General features: G+C 41.8%; 1 protein-coding gene across 3 annotated transcripts in view; it reads right to left on the bottom strand.

The window, feature by feature from the left end:
- The window catches only part of USP4 (ubiquitin specific peptidase 4), a 124,632-nt gene that overhangs the window by 99,840 nt on the left and 7,184 nt on the right, over positions 1 to 17,608 (bottom strand). For all 3 annotated transcript variants that reach the window (XM_045024121.1, XM_045024122.1, XR_006581062.1), the window contains exons 3-6: positions 16,865 to 16,995; positions 3,997 to 4,123; positions 2,528 to 2,673; positions 2,178 to 2,239 (exon numbers count right to left, since the gene is read on the bottom strand). In XM_045024121.1, the coding sequence (XP_044880056.1) occupies positions 2,178 to 2,239; positions 2,528 to 2,673; positions 3,997 to 4,123; positions 16,865 to 16,995 (466 nt within the window). The remainder of the gene's footprint in view (positions 1 to 2,177; positions 2,240 to 2,527; positions 2,674 to 3,996; positions 4,124 to 16,864; positions 16,996 to 17,608) is intronic.

Below are 17,608 nucleotides of genomic sequence, written 5' to 3'. Positions count from 1 at the left end.
CTTCCCGGGAGCCACGTGGAGCCAGGTAGGGAACCTGACAGCCCCATGTCAACTAGACAATAAACTGGACTTCCTATGAAGATTATAAATGCCAATTTTTAGAGCTTTCTGGTTGGTACAGGGCCAGATAACACCGCTTTTACTAAAAAAAGAACAGGAGTACTTGTGGCACCTTAGAGACTAACAAATTTATCTGAGCTTAAGCTATGCACAAATAAATGTGTTAGTCTCTAAGGTGCCACAAGTACTCCTGTTCTTTTTGCGGATACAGACTAACACAGCTGCTACTCTGAAACAGCTTTTACTGTAATTAGGAGATAGTAACTTGCACCCTGGTAAGCATTTTCACTTAGACAGTCCTAGGTATATGAAGTTAGGTATATGTCTGTTTCTAAGTCTAGCTACTGAAGGAGAAAAAGTATGATACTTGGCAATTATATAGAATTCCTTGTAAATGTTTAGAATGTTTGATACTTTCCCAAGTATCCAGCACTTAAGACAAACCTATAATTGGCCAAATGGTTGAACCTTCTCTTTTTGGATTAATTGTCAAAGAAAGTTAGAATGACATAGCTCTGATTTTCCATGGAATCCTCTGAACCTCCTTGACTCCTTTCAATCATAGTCCTCAGTAATCAATTAATTCTTCTTGTACAAACATAGGAATTTTCCTACCAAATCAGACCAGTGCTTGGTCCCCCACATCTTGTACTGTTTCCCAGTGGACAGTAACAAGCTTCAGAGGAAAATGTAAAACTTCTAGAATGAACAATCCTGGGCTAACCTGCTCATAGTTCATGTTTCATCCTATTCTGAGAGAGTTAGGGGTTGACTTTTGCTATGAAGCATGATGGTTTATACTATCTACACAATTTGAAGCACGATGATTTATACTATTTATACAATTTTAATCTTATGAACTGCAAATGTGGATGTTGTCATGATCCATATAACTATCTAGGGAACATTTTTCAAAGGAATAAGTCACTTAAAATTCCAGATCCCATTATAAATCAGCTTTTGAAAATTGAAGCCCTGGTCTTTTTAATCTTACTAAGCTGTTAGCCTCAGTAAGATCTCATGGCAGCAAGTTCCATCAGTTAACCGTGTGTTTTGTAGAAAAGCATTCCCTTTGTCTCCATTAAGTTTGCTGCCTTTCTATTTTACTGAAAGTCACCTTGTTCTTGCACTACAAGAAAAGAAACTGTACACATACATTTTAAATTTCATTCTATAGCATTAATTATTCTATATACTTAGATCAAGACCCTTCTTATTCATCTCCTCACTAAATTAAAAAATTCTAATCTTTGTAATCTCTCTTTATGCAAATGCCTTCCCAGGCTTCCGATCATGTTGTCTGCTCTTCTCTGGACCTTTTCCATTTCTATTATATCCTTTTTGATGGGAGATGACTAGAATTGAACACAGAATGGAATAAAATACTCAATATTAGTATCTCTGTTAATACACCATGACATCTTGTTTGATTTTTTATCACCACTGCACAGATATTTTCATTATGCAGTCCACAGTGACATATAGGTCTGGTCCACACTGCAGAAAAATCAACGCCCCTGAGCAACATAGTTATACAGACCTAATCCCCGGGGTAGATGGTGCTATGTCAGCAGGAGAGCTACTGCTGCCTCTCAGGGAGGCATATCAACCATGCCAACGGGAGAGCTCTCTCCCATCAGCATAGAGAGTCTTCATTAAAGGGCTAGAGTGGTACAGCTGTGCTGAAGCAGTGTTTTAAGCGCAGACATACCTTGAGTCTTTGCATCTTTTAAAACTGTAAATGCAACTAAAGCAGCACCAGGCATGTTTTAAAACTTAAAAAATAATGCAGATAGTACACTTAGCATCTTCTAAGCATGGTACAGACATGCATCATGTCACCTATTTGAGATCACACTTCGTTGCCTATCCCCTTTTTACAGCCCAAGACCACAGAGTCAGTGATAGGGCCAAACTAGAACTAGAGAATGCTGATGTTCTTGCTTTTAATCTCACATTCAGTTGATCAGGGCATGCTAACCTCTTCTCTTTAAAGAAATTAACAAAATAATAGCCTTTAACAGGGCTTCTCTATGAAGCACCCGGTCACTGGAATTAGAGAGTTGAGCAAGACAAGGAAACAAAAGTGAGAAGACAAGAATGGAGAGGATGCTTACTTTGCCGGAAGAGACTGCCTAGGCCATGTACCATCTTCATTCTTCACTTCTATTAACAGCACCTGAAGAGGGAATGCAGACAGTAGGGCAAGGCAAAAACAAACTTATTTTACATGTTCTATAAAATGACTTAGACATCTCTTAATTGATGTTCTCTGAATACTGTTTAACATCTTTTTCTTTTCCTATTAAATGTATATAATGCTTCTGTTGCAGGGTCTCTTTACTGATAGATTCTCTTCTTGTGCATAGTACAGCAAAACATTTTCATAGACAAGCTACTTGCCCAAGGAAAACCAGATGTTAGGCATTTCAATACCATGATCATTAGAGAATTCTGAGCATCTTACCTGACCGTGATAGAGCCCTGCATCTTGTACAGTGCTGTCCAGATTATTGACCTGCTCAGAGGCGTTACTCATATACCTGCTCCATAACCTAGTTTCCTTCTCACAGGGGATATTAAACAGCTGTTGCATTTCCTTCTCAATGGTGGCTGTTTAGGGGACAAAATATAATAATAAACTTCTGAAATGCTTAAATATTTCTAGAAAGAACTGACCAACCAAAGATACATTAAAGGCATATGTCCCCACTCTATCAATGCCCGAACAGTAAAAGATATGTCTCATAATCCAGTAGTGTGACCATCATTAGAGCTGAAAATGTCTACTTATTAAAACTCTTTATTTTCATATGCATTCGTCTGTCAGAAATGTTCCTTTTTGGCTGGGCTGCAAGCAAGCTTGACAAATTTGTCCAACAAGTATCTTTTCTGAAATGCTATAAGCACCTGAAAATTGGAGTTTAAAAAGGAAGTGTGCTCAGATACTACTACAAGGTCACACTACTGGCAACTATCAGCCAAGTACATCTATGGATCACATTATAGTCTACATGCAGCATCTTAAAATGAGGGGGGGGGGGCATATGATGATGCAGTGATGTAGGGTATAGGGCCAATTTTCAAGTAAAATGACTGAGCAGGGGAAACTGGAGGAAGTATCTGCTGGAATATTTTAGTCATAAAGCCCAAGGAGCCACATCAGTGACAGAATATACAAGAGAAGTACTGGAAATATTTAGACACAGAACTGTTTCAACCAATGTCATGGCCATTTGCTAAGGAAGTGGGCAGAAGACAATGATAAGTGCTGATTACCCTTACCCCCACCCCATTTACAGGTCATAGAATCATAGAATTTCAGGGTTGGAAGGGACCTCAGATCATCTAGTCCAACCCCCCTGCTCAAAGCAGGACCAATCCCCAGACAGATTTTTGCTCCAGACCCCTAAATGGCCCCCTCAAGGATTGAACTCACAACTCTGGATTTAGCAGGCCAATGCTCAAACCACTGAGCTATCCCTCCCCCCCCAGGTGTGCTGAGGCCTAACTTTTAAGCTACCTGGCTTCAAAGGGTGAAGCAGTTTTCCAACCAAACGTAACCCTTCCCCCCAAACCTGAGTCAGTGCCATTGCTGCCTCCAGCCCATGGAGTTGGTACGTGGTGGTGGATGCATACCCCATTCCTGATGCCTCTTCTGCACTGGGTGTGTGCTCGGAGCAAGAGGTGCTGAGGATCTGCAGCACACACTGTAGCACATACAAGGCAAAGCGAGGAGTAGGCCACGCAGCCACCACTGTGCTGACCCGAGAGGCAGGAGAAAGTCATCACAGGCAACCCAACTCAAACTTTGTAGTCACGTACCAACAGGCTAAAGAGCTCTACCCCCATTTACTGCTATTAAATGAGGTGTTTTTAAATATTCCTTATGAGAGTCAGTCAGTTCAAAGCTGCAAATATCACATAGCTACTTACCAATGGTGTCTGCTTTGCTGAAATGACAGGTCAACACATTGGTAGGATCACTATTTTCACACAGCTTCAGTTCGAGGAGATAAACTTCTACTTTACAGTGCTTCACAAACAGACCGAACTCCACCACCTATAAACAAAAGGCTGCCCCTGAAGCAGGCATGATACTGACCACCCCACATAGGTGAGATGACAATCATTTTTAAAGGGCCCTCCACAACCTAGACTGGCTGCCTAAACAGTAATTTACAGTTTTAAATTGAGTGGGGGAAGGGGTGGTCTGACTCCAAAACTGGGAGCTGGGAATTCATTAATTCAATCCTAGCTCTGCCCCGACTTCTTGTGTGACCTAGATCACCATTTTCCCATCTGTAACACACAGATTACTCCTTTTTTCCCCATGGGAAAGTTCTGAAACTTAATTATAACAGCTGAATAGTAGCACCAACTAGTTAAGGTTACAAAAAACAATTCCTATTGCAACTCCTATGTTTCATGCACAGAATTCCCAAAATGTTTACCTTTTGTGCCTGGTCTCTGCCCAAAGGCAATTTCCCACCCCCCAGAACATTGAAACAAAATCCTACCCGTTATTTTGAGTTACAACAAGGAAGAAACAAACCATTTTATGATTTCATGACTACATTCCCACCCCCACTCCTCAAACAAAAATCAGTCAACAATGGCACAAAAGTGACTGAAAAGTCAAGTACTTATTGGAACATAAGTCATCCTGTTTGCTTTGGTAAACCTAACAAAAATTGGTTTCAAAATGAAGGGCTGAATACTTCCAAATGTGAAGCTGCACATGTGCAGTAACCCTTTCCATTCAGCTATCATCCGCACTCATAAAAAGGCACAGTGCACAGGGACTTAACTGTGCAGCTATGTACCACATGCCATGTTACTTCCAATTAAGGAGCTGAGCTATAGAGGTAGAAAATAGCAGTGTGTGGAGCCAGTGTTAGCTTCACCAGTACGCAGGGCAGCCTATAAATCTTAGTAGTGACTATTCATATTAGAGTAGCACCCAGAAGTCCCAACTGAAATTTGGAACCCACTGGGCTGGGAGGAGGTAAAGCCAAGCCTTACAGATATTTTCTTTGAGAGATGCAGGCAGGAAGTGGGGAAGGGGTGATGAAGTGGCAATGTAGGATTCAGTGAGGGAGGTAAAGTAGATCTGTTGGATAAACACACAGCAGAAAGAATGCAGTTGTAGCAGACAAGGTCAGCATAGTCACAAGACTTCCAGAGACTCCACAGCAAGAGAACAAGAAGGCAACAAGCAGAGGCTGGGGGTGAGCCAGGGCTTGGTAATCAGACTCAAAGCTCAAAGAGAGAGGGAAGGAGGGGCTGGAAATGGCTGGATTGAGAGAGAAGCAGCTCAACAAACCTGCCAACAGACTTCAGAAGATGACTCAGGGTGAGAGAAGTGGTAAGAGAAGCCATCATATAGATTAATAGATTCCAAGGCCAGAAGGGACCACTGTGGTCATCTAGTCTGCCCTCCTGCATAACACATACCATAGAACTTCCTCAAAATAATTCCTATTTGGGTGAGGCTCTATTATTTCATAGGCTCTATTATCCTCTGAAGAATCAGAGTTATTGGTCCAGCTTCTGATTTACTCAGTAAACACCTGGAAGTTTCTTCCAAATTCTTAAGGCCTCTTTAAAATCACATAAATCTGGCTGCCTCCTTCAGGTCAATGTTAATAAAACTGGAATCTTTGTGTCTTTCCAAAGCTTACAAATACTTTCCTTTTCCAGGTAAATATACAGCCTCACAAAACAAATTAAAATACAACAGAGATGAATTATGTAAGAGTTTAAAATTCAAATGTTTAATGACCAGGGAACTTGTTTCTCTGATAATAATCAATCTACCAAGTCAGTTTGTTTAAAATCTTAGAATATGTAACAAGAGACATTGTGGTCCAGCACATAGGGCAAACTAGATCAGGAGACCCAGCTCTGCCACAGAATTGGTGCATGACCTTGGGAAGTCACCTCATGTCTCTGTCTTTATTCTCCCTCCCATCCTTTGTCTGCTTTGTCTATTTCGAATGCACGTTCTTCAGTGCAGGGATGGTCTCTTACTAGGTGTTTGTACAGTGCCTGGCACAAGAGGGTCATGATCTCAGATGGGTCCTCTAAGCAGTATGGTAATACAGGTGTTAGATAATAAAATGCATTCCATTTATGGAACCCTAAATGGAACAGACTAAGTTTGCATTCAGTTAAATTTAATGCACAGTACTCATTGTTTCGTACTGTCACCAGCTATAAAGTCTTGCTCAGTTTTATTCTGAGCAGTGCACCAAGGAGAAGTGTCCATATTTGCATACAGCTGCAAGAACCAGACTGGAACACAGGACTGTGGTAAGAGTCACTGCACATACCAAGGTACCATGTTGTTTGAACCCCACTTGACAGAGTGGATGCAGTAGCAGTGTCAGATGAGATCCTAGTCTTGGTGAGGACCAGGAGCCAGAGAGCAAGAGATGATGAAGTAATGGTTGGCAGTGATATATATTATGTGGGTCAGAGGAGTGGGGTAAGGAGGGCAACCAGAGAAGGTAAAGCTGGAGGGAAAAAAGAAAGGAGGAGGAGATGGTGGCAGTGGATGGAGGGAGAGAAAGATATATTCATAGCATCTAAGGCCAGAAGGGACAATCCGATTATCTAGTCTGATGACCTGCATATTATACAGCCTTTAAACTTCACCCAAATACCCCTGTGTTAAGCCCACTGACTCCAGTGAGTGGTGAACTGATTAGGTGAAACATGTCCAGATGATCCTACCAGGCATGCCATGCTGCAGACAAAGACAAAAAACCTACAAGATCCCACCCAATCTGACCTGAGGGGAAATTCCTTTCGGACTCTAATCTGGGAATTAGTTTGACCCTGAGCAAGAGAGAAGGCACACCAGCCAGGCATCCGAGACAGGAGTCTCTGGACCACCTCTGACCACCAGTCCATCCTAACCAATGTCCCATCTCTAGCTGTGGCCAATCACTGATGATTCAGGGGTGCAGGAGAGATTACAAATGCACATTGGGGAAAAACATTTTTGTGACCCCTGCAAATGACTGAAGCCCTACAGCATGAGATTAGATTATAGTCATCGACATAGAGAGCTACAAGTGTTATGAGCATGCTGAGGGCAACATGGGAAATTCTGTTCTCCCCAAGACCCATAAGGAAAGGGAGTGAAAGCGGGACCCACAGACTCTTAAGCCATATAGGACCATCACAACCCAGGCCAACCCCCTCCACACAAAAGCTACAGAACCTCTCCCAGAAACCAAACTAAAGTTTATCTTTCAGAAAGGTAGCTAATCTCATTTTAAAGTCTCCAAGCAAAGGCAAGACTACCATCTCCCTATGTAAACTATTCCAATGTTGAATCAGCCTCACTGCTAGGAAATACCATCAAAGTTTGTCCAGTTTCAACTTCTGACCGCCTTTTTATATCTCAGTCAGTAAGATTAAAAAGTCCTGCCCCATCAAATATGCTTTCTGTGTGTTCATACCTACGCACAGTGATCAAGACACTTCTCAATCTTCTCTTCAATAAGCTATATAAATTGAGCTCCTTAAGCCTACATCATAACAGCTTGTGTTCCAGCCACTGGATCATTTTTATGGACCTCCATTGAACTCCCTCCAGTTTTCCAAACCCTCCTGGAAGTGCAGGTATAAGAACTGGGCCCAGTATTCTAGTAGCAATTTTACCAATGCTGTGAATAGCAACAAGATTACTTCCCTACTTCTACTTGATATTCCCCTTTTCATATGTTCGCCTTTTGGCCACAGCATTGCACTGAGAGCTCACACTGAGTCAATTATCCACAATGATCCCTAAGTCCTTTTCTAAGTCACTACTTTCAAAAACAGTCACCCATTCTGTAGGTATAACCTGCATTATTTGTTCCCAGATGTCTGGTTAACCACAGCAGTTAGTGCTGAAAACTGAGCCTATGCAGCAGGAAATCTCAAGGTCCCACCCTGAGAGATGCACTCTGTCTGCAGGCTCAGACAGTTACATCCAAATTTTTTAGAACTGGTTTTCACCCCACTGTGCAAAGTGGGAGCGGACAAAAAAGGGTGGGGGCTCTTCTTCAAAGGTCCTACTTATGCTGGCCCAAGGACAAGCCTTCAGTCTCCAATCAAATCCCTGGATATTTCCTCTTATCCACCCCTACAGGCTACTTCTATCAGGCAGGAGGATCTGGCAATGATGAAGGTTCAACTTGCAAGAAAAGTTTCTTCCGCTTCCTTCACAATTGCCAAGTCCTAATCAGTGGAAGTGTGCTGAGTGGTGAATAGCCTGATTAACCCACGGGATTACAGAACCAAGTATTTCATGCTGTGAGGAATGCAGTTTGAGGATGAGCTCATTTGGACGTGGTCTGAACACATAGTCTTTGTTTCCCTTTAAGTTAGTGTTGCTCACTGAGGTTCTGGGGGAACTTTGTGCTACATCATAGGAGTTGTACTATTGTCCTCCCCTATTGAAGGCCTCACTCCATTATTAGGAGCATGTCAATTACTCTCTTTAAGAAGGCTAGGTGCCATCTGCTCTTAAAGTTACACCTTTGCTCAGGAAACCACCTCTTACTATTGACACTTGTGCCAATTATTGACTATTCTTAAATCTCAAACCTCCCTGTTTAAGAAAAGGTCATCAAGACAAGTGTGGCAAGGCCACACCAGTAATAGCGGAGTTCTCAGATTTTCTTGCGTCCAGGCAGTTTGATTTTAGGGCTAGGTATGGCAGGTTACATCATCCATTGCAGGGAGGAAATCAACCAAAGATCAAGTGCCCATGATTTCCTCCAGCAATTGCTTTTGGCACTGTTCAAGCAAAGCTCCCAGCAAGCCCCTTGCATGTGTGGCCATGTGCCCTGTGGGCATGCTGTGAAAAAAGTGGGAATTTTTTGTAAATGCTATGAATTATGTGCCTTGGTTTCCCCTATGTGTTGCATTGTTACAGAGAGGGTGGAATAGGGCTCTATGCTCTCGGAGCAGGCTAAGACATAGGTGTGGGTGGCGCCTTTCTGTCTGCATCTTGGGTCCCATGTTAATAGAGTATCTCAAAATATGATGGCAAATCCTTTTGCCCGGACACTATGGCCATTGGTTGCTAGGTGTCAGATTGCCCACCTCTCTGCAGGATGCCAAGCAACATTGCCCAGCTTGAAAACAAAGGACTGAGAGGGGTGAGGTAGGGAGTTAAAAGTTGGCTGCTGAAGAAGTGGGGGAAGAGGGGCCACTCACCAGGAAGTCTAATTGAGTGACAGAGCTTTGGGCTCTGAACTAACCAGAATGGATTCTGCCATGGCCTTCATGTCTTTATGCTAACCTAAGGACTTCCCCTGCTGTATTCCAGTTGACAAATAAACCCTACTGTTTTACAACACTGGCTGGATATCACTACAAGTGCTTGGTGAGGTGCATTGCTCTCTAAGATTGTACAAGGCTCCATCAGGGTCTGTCTCAGTTGGACTTGCTGAATGGAGCTCACTGGGCAAAGCAGGGGTGCTGAAGGACCATAGATCCAGTCTAAGGAGGCAGTGAAGCCACATGCATAAGCCTGGAGGAAGAGTGAGACCCCCTAGGGGGTACGGCATGCTGAAGGGGTTCCTCCCAGAGACTGTTCAAAAGCTGGTGCCATAGCACCGGTCCTGTGGATCTGTGACACATGCACCATGCTCAAATGTCCATCATTCAGAGGGGAAGCATTTGCACTGGGCTCTGTCCTTTTACCTAGCCAGTGCTACCAATCTAGGGGATGGGCTTCAGTGCTCCTCTTTTCCCTTCTTTCCTTTCTACCATTATAAGTATTCACACAGTGAAAGTGAGGGAGAGGGTGGGAGGAAGAGTAAAGGAGTGGCAGTGGAGATGGAATGCGTGAATGAAGTAGTAGAAACAATGAGGTGAAGGAGCAAGAGGGACTGCACTCTTGCGTTGATGTGCTCAGGTTGTCACTCATTCTGCACACAGTAAAATAAATAAGGAAGATTGTTACTCAGTACAAGGCATTGTTAACACTTGTGCAGCCCATACGAGGAGCAGACAGTCCCTCCAGTGACTCAGTTCCCTTCTCTCCAAGATGTTTCAGAAAGCAATATTGGGGAGCTGCTCATCTGCCCCAGGGGCGCTCTTCACAGGGCTTTCTACTCTATCAGTGTTCTACTAACATGACCCATCAGTACCTACACAGAGAGAAGATTTCTGATAGGAGAGGGCTCTTAATCTAGGAGGCAAAGCATTAAAAAAATCCAGTGGCCGGAAGCTGAAGCTAGACAAATTCAACATGGAAAAAAGGCCCAATTTTTAACAGAAAGTAATTAATCACTGGAACAGCTTAACTAGGGGGATGTGATGGATTCTCTATCACCTGAAGTCTTTACATAACAATTGGGTGTCTCCTAAGATCTGCTCAACCAGAAATTATGGGCCTGGTGCAGAATCAATGGGTGAAATTCTCTGGCATGCATTATGCAGGAGTTCAGATAATGGTACCTTCTGGCTTTAAAAATCTATAATTCTACATACATGAAGCCATTAGGTAGTTAGTGAGGTGCAAACCCAGGTGGATTCAGTGCACAAATTACATCGTGCCTACTTTCAGGAGACCTGGAAGGTGCAGTTAATGTAGCCTGCATCTGGCCATGCTTAGATGAGAGTTATTAGGCAGAGTCTCTGTTCAGAAAAAACAGAAGTTGTGCCTGTGGGTTTGGAAAAATGGTAGCACCTAGCTTGTATGAGAGAAGTATGCTCATCTTTCACTACACGTTTATAATGTGGGGATTATATTAGGTCCTCAGCTGCTCCTTGGAAGCAAAAGCACTTTCCAAAATCGGTACTTGCCTAGAAGTTTTTGACTTCTCTTTCAGAGGCAAGATTTTACCATGGGGATCTAGGCCTTTGTCACCTCGAGATGGGATAACCACAATACACCCTATGTGTGGTTACATCTGTAGTGCACTAGGAACTTCCTGCTAGCACAGGATGTAGCCAATCACTTGTTTAGTGCATCACACATGGGCTCCATGACTTGCACTAGCCTTTAGTACATTTCTGGGTCCTGGCTACTTTATAGGCCGACTGCACTGTGGGCCAATACAATGGCAAAGCCTAAGGTACTCACGGTAACAGTCCCACAGATTTAATAGGAAGAGACAGCGAGCTTTTGTGAAAGATCATCAATTCTGGAACATACTCCATCTCCCTCAGTCAAAACCCAGATCTGTTAACTCTGAGGCATATCGCACAGGCTGCATTCTGACGTTTTCCCTCAGGGACATTGTGAAATGTCAAAGTGGGGGGGAGAGGGAAGAGACCTTCTTTGCGGAGAGCAAGGAGCCTACTGTGTAGACAGAGAATCACTGGAGGTTTGTAAGTGTTATAGCTGTTATACAGTACCTGGAATACTAGATAAGTAAATCACCTATTTATTATTAAAATGTTCCAAATTAAATACAAAGGGGAGCATTCAAATACCCTCTTGAGGGTTCCCTTCTTGGGTGCCAGCAGCTTTCCAGGAAGACAAATGGCTTGGGTCTGTTAGATCACAGTGGTCTTCTGGTGACAACCACTGCTGTCAGAGCTTTTGACAATGAAGAGAAACATGTCACGCTTTTCAAGACAAAATATCCACATCTTTGCAGAAAAGCAAAATCAAATCAGAGAAGGCAGAGGATGAGAAGTAAGCGTGGAGACAACATGAAGCATTATAACAACATTTGAGCTCTTTCCTTATTTTAGTCCAAAAAACTTTGCACTGATCTTTTTATTTTCTGGGCCTAAATAACTGTAGTGAGAATCCACCTACGTTAGGATTGCACACCTGGATACACGTAGACAAAGAGATAATAGATATGAAGCAATATTATTATGTCTATCCTAGGATCCTGATTTCTGTAGATTTGTTAAGGTATCTAAATGCTAACTGCCTCTCTTGCTACAGAGTGAGAGGGGCATCACCACAGTACAATAGGGATGGGGGTACTGAAACATTCTGGAAAGTTCCATCAAGTTTTAAGGAGATTGTATATGTAGCAGCAAGAGCAATTTTTCTGCCACAGGCACAGTGCAATCCTTTGAAAGATGGTAGAGAAGAACTGTGTCATGTGTTTGAGAGCCGTTGGGACCACTGTGGGAGGACAGTAAAAATGCTGTGGCTAACGGATCTTGGTTTGGCTAGCAGAGAAAGCCAAAGCTGGATGCTGAGCTGACCGGTAGAAGAAAAGTCTCTCAGCTTATTGACGTTGTGTACAGGTAAGTACCCAGAGAAGAATTCTCCCTTTCAACAATTTTGCATCGAAGGAAGTAGGGTGTGCATACACAGCTGCACAAGCAACATTAACGCTGGCATTTATTGATACTTTATAGTGGATATGTAGGGTTTTTGTTTTTTAATATATAACTATACATAGCACTGCAAAATGGAACAGCTTGTCTGCTTAGGGCACGACACTGTAATTGCTACATGCTAAGATTAAAAAGCCTGTGTGGCATTAAACTAACTGAACTTCTCCCAATTTAAGAAAAAGGGCTAGTACTAACAAACTTTAAGTGATCTTGGAAGCCAAGAAATGTGATATTAAATCCATAAGTTACTTGCTTTAAAGAGAAAAAAAAAAACAAGTGAAGACACCTGAAAAGACTTTTCTGTAAATTTTATTGATAAAGCAAGAACAGAAATTAAAAATCCTTATGAAAATAATGAACTGGGCAAACTTTGACTTTTTGCTTTGTTTTTTTAAGAATAAAAAGGCACTTGCCACAAGTGTTCAGTTGCTCTTTCGACTGTATGGGAAATAGATCTTTCCTATTTACTGATCTAGTCTCTGACTTCTATAGTTCTGATGTTTTTAATTAAGCAGAAGGAAAAAGAGGTCGTGTTCAGAGATGGAACTTTTTTTTAAAAATTTAGTTCAAGTCAAGGATTCTTATTACAGCAGACACCAAATAAAGCTAGTCTCTAATGTAATAGTTTCAAGATGCCAGATAGATAGAAGCAGTTTTGTAGTAAACTGCAAACTCATTTCTAGTAAAGATTTTGGCAGACGGAAACTTGGCTTGTGCTGTTGGGTAGGAACCTAAAGACAATATACATCACTTTAGTGAGAATAAAGTGTAGCCTTAGAAAATATGCACATCAGCACAGTTTAAGTGTGAAATACAATGGAGGATGTTGAAATATAAAACCTCTTCACTAGTCTAACACTTCAACTTTTAACAGGAAACCCCAAAGCCTGATTTCAAATATCATAAGAATGAGCATACCATCATCTAGTCCACTATGCCCAGATCAGATCAATAGTTCATCTAGTCACTTTGCCCATCTATGACCACAGCAAATACTGGATCCCTCAAAGGATGGTGCAAGAAAACCTATTCTGGAATAAGCTGCATGAAGGGAAGATTTCTTTGTAACAGCTAATCAGCTAGATATATACCCTGAAGCATGATTTATAGCCTAGTTTTTTATGCTATCCTGTATTATCCACAAATGTCTAATCCTTGAGTCCAAATAAGCTCATAAATCTCAATGGTATCTTGTGGAAATGAGTTCCAGATGACATCTGACCAGTTTATATGCAAACAGTTGAAGCCAGATATTTAGTTTTACTGGTAGCTGAAAGCCCATGCTGTCCCACACATGTAATTCATAAAGTCACATGTGTGAAAGAGCCAAAAATAAATGAGAACTTAAAAAATGGACAATAACTGATCATGAATCTGAGTGATAACTGAACCCAGTGATATTCTAAACTAAAAGAGCTCTCAAACACATGTGTAGTAGCTCTTTCCATCACTTCACTCTGACTCAGATATTCTAGGCTTCAGAGCAATGTTTGGGATTGTGCACGCTGGTTGTGTTGATCCAGGGGAAAGGGGGGGGGGCGCAGAATGCATGCTGAGAGATCTTTGTTGATCTGTGCAAATGCATAGGTGGGCAGTTAGACCAAGTGATCCACCACCTGTGCAGTCTACTTTCATACAACTAATGAAACAGTTGTATACAAATTAGCTGTACAGTAAGGGTGGAAACTGATTGTGTTACCTCTGAAATCACAAAAATCTAGGACAGTTGGCATGGCATAGATACAAGCCTTGGTGTGCACAGATGTAATTTATAAAGCCAAAATGGCTGAGAAATTAATCCCAGCAATTATTCAACCCAGTGATATTCTGAACAAAAAGAGCTCTCAATGATGCCTGAAGCCTCTCCCATCGCTTCATGCTGACATTTAGGCTTCCGAGTGACACAGAGTGATGTTCCTGAAATCTTATTATACAACTTACTTATTTGCCTCTGAGCTCTTCATAACTGTGCCCCCAATAACCCTTCCCTGATCTGGAGGCTTGTAGTATAAACCTACTAGAATATTTGTGGTTTTATGACCCGCAATTTAAATTCAAACAGGTGTACTGTGTAGTCTTCTCCATTCCGGAATTCTCATTGGATTAGGTGAATCTTTCTGGTATACCGCTATTCCTCACCTCTAGTAACTAATGTGTTTTTTTCTGTGTAATTGGGTATTACAAACAGCCCATTTATTTGTCATTCTACCATATTTCAGTAGTTTCTATTTTGTCAAGATCCTCTTCCATTACCAGGGTAGTATAAATGGCCAACAAGAACTTGATCTAACTGCAAGCTAGGACCTATAAAAATCTATTCATGCTAAATTTGGACCATAATAGACTCAGACTTTAAGGTCAGAAGGGACCATTATGATCATCTAGTCTGACCTCCTGCACAATGCAGGCCGCAGAATCTCACCCACCCACTCGTGTAACAAACCCCTAACCTATGTCTGAGTTATTGAAGTCCTCAAATTGTGGTTTGAAGGCCTCAAGCTGCAGAGAATCCTCCAGCAAGTGACCCATGCCCCACGCTGCGGAGGAAGGTGAAAAACCTCCAGGGCCTCTGCAAATCTGCCTTGGAGGAAAATTCCTTCCCAACCCCAAATATGGCAATCAGTTAAACCCTGAGCATGTGGGCAAGATTCACCAGCCAGCACCCAGGAGAGAATTCTCTGCAGTAACTCAGATCCCATCCCATCTAACATCCCATCACAGACCACTGGGCATACTTACCTGCTGATAATCAAAGATCAGATGCCAAATTAATTGCCAAAATTAGGCTATCCCATCATACCATCCCTCCATAAACTTATCAAGCTTAGCCTTAAAGCCAGATATGTCTTTTGCCCCCACTGCTCCCCTTGGAAGGCTGTTCCAGAACTTCACTCCTCTAATGGTTAGAAACCTTCGTCTAATTACAAGTCGAAACTTCCTAGTGTCCAGTTTATATCCATTTGTTCTTGTGTCCACATTGGTACTAAGCTTAAATAATTCCTCTCCCTCCCTAATATTTCTCTCTCTGATATATTTATAAAGAGCAATCATATCCCCCCTCAACCTTCTTCTGGTTAGGCTAAACAAGCCAAGTTCTTTGAGTCTCCTTTCATAAGATAGGTTTTCCATTCCTCGGATCATCCTAGTAGTCCTCCTTTGTACCTGTTCCAGTTTGAATTCATCCTTCTTAAACATGGGAGACCAGAACTGCACACAGTATTCCACATGAGGTCTCACCAGTGCCTTGTATAACGGTACTAACACCTCCTTATCTTTGCTGGAAATACCTCGCCTGATGCATCCTAAAACTGCATTAGCTTTTTTAACGGCCATATCACATTGGCAGCTCATAGTCATTCTGTGATCAACCAATACTCCGAGGTCCTTCTCCTCCTCTGTTACTTCCAACTGATGTGTCCCCAATTTATAACTAAAATTCTTGTTATTAATCCCTAAATGCATGACCTTGCACTTTTCACTATTAAATTTCATCCTATTACTATTACTCCAGTTTACAGTGTTAACTCTAAAAACAATCTTTGTTTTCAATGCAGCCTTGTTGTAGCCTCTAGGTTTTAGGTACTGGAGGTTGGTTCTCTTTCTTTTTTTAAACATCAGTGCTGCTTACTAAAATCAGTGACTCCCACAACTCAAAGCTTTTTCTCTCTCTCTCTCTCTTTTTAAGTGAAGCTCGGCAGAGCTATTTGCTTCACAAGGCACTGTGCTCTGAAATGTTTTCTTGTACTAGTTACCTGTGTCCAATGTTCATTCAGGAAAGTTCAAAAGTTGACAATCTTTTAGAACTTTTACTAAAGCAGCAAACAAGCCTGTATGGCATCCATGCCCTTCCCCATGTTTAAATAAAAACAGAATATAGGGGGTCAGCAAACCTTGTGACGAGTCCCTGAATCTCCTATTTTAATGGCAAAGCATCTTTGTCTGGTATCTCCTTCTGCCCAAGAAGATCTTCAACTCAGAGGCAACAGGCTGGGATTTAGGGTAGCCCAAATAAAATGTTCACACTCTTCTGTTATGAAGGAAATTTACCACCACCACCACTCCATTTTAGCTCTGTACACATGGGCAAACAATGCATTCATCCTCAGGTGGAGCCAAATATGCTATTCTCCTACCAATCACTAAGGTAAAAAACGTTATCCAGGATGAACCTTTTCACTCCCCCCAACAGAAGCAATTAGTTGAAGAACTTGCAATACCCATCATTCCAACTAATCATCCCACCTGTGATAGTTAGATCACCGCCTGCCAAACCAGTGGGCAGGCCCACAAGTCCATATTTTGGGTTACCTTTAAACCAGCTACTACTGGAGAGTAACTTCATATGCCTGATTTAACTCACACTAGCACCACAGATCTGATAAACTTAGATGGTGTTTCAGATAATGAAGATTTGTGGGAGTGTTTAAAGGTGGCTAAACTGTTTGGCAGATTATAAAACAAGAGTCTCAGGTTCATGCACACTTACTTTTCTTACAATAGGTTGCTGCCCCTCTATACAGCCATACCAGTTCACTAGTTTATTCCAGGCTTCAGTGGGAACCAACACATAATCCAGCTCATCAATGAGATGTTCTTTTAAGGTCTGTATTTCTGGATCTAAAAAGGAAGAGAGGGAAAAAAAGTGAGATTTGAGAAGTGGGATAAACTAGAAGTTCTTCGTGTTTTAATGGTGCTCCATACATTCTATAAAATGTAAGATCTCCGAGACATGCAAATCAAAATTTTCTTAGCCCTTTGGATGTTGGCTAAGATTGTGAAGTTTCATACTGTGAAAGGTAGAAACTCAGGAAAAATTCTGTATTAATTCATTAAATGTCAGCAGTATCTTTACAGTTGAACAAGACATGGTCCTCTCCCAAGAGTCCTCTTTACTCTGACAGTCTCAGAAAATAACTGAAGTATAAATGGAAAAGTTAATTAAAATCCATTATTTAAATGGAGGCTTTCCACTGATTTAAATCACTGAATTAAATTGCTCTCATTAAATCAAACTGTCCCAGCTTGGCATTGTGTCTTAGGATCTGGGTGTCAATTAAAAGAAGAAAATAAATTATGCAAGCCCTGGGAAATGTCATTACAAAAACAGAGGCAACAGGATCCCAGAAAATCTTAATTGCCACAACTGCCACCTCAGAAGCCTTAAGTGCCACATGAGATCTAAATGATGAACAATCTCCCCCTGCCAGTCTGTGACAGTGCTACACCACAT

The sequence above is a fragment of the Mauremys mutica genome, chromosome 7 (genome assembly GCF_020497125.1).
Source record: "Mauremys mutica isolate MM-2020 ecotype Southern chromosome 7, ASM2049712v1, whole genome shotgun sequence".
Classification (NCBI taxonomy): domain Eukaryota; kingdom Metazoa; phylum Chordata; order Testudines; family Geoemydidae; genus Mauremys; species Mauremys mutica.
This window is presented reverse-complemented; position numbering and strand designations above follow the sequence as displayed.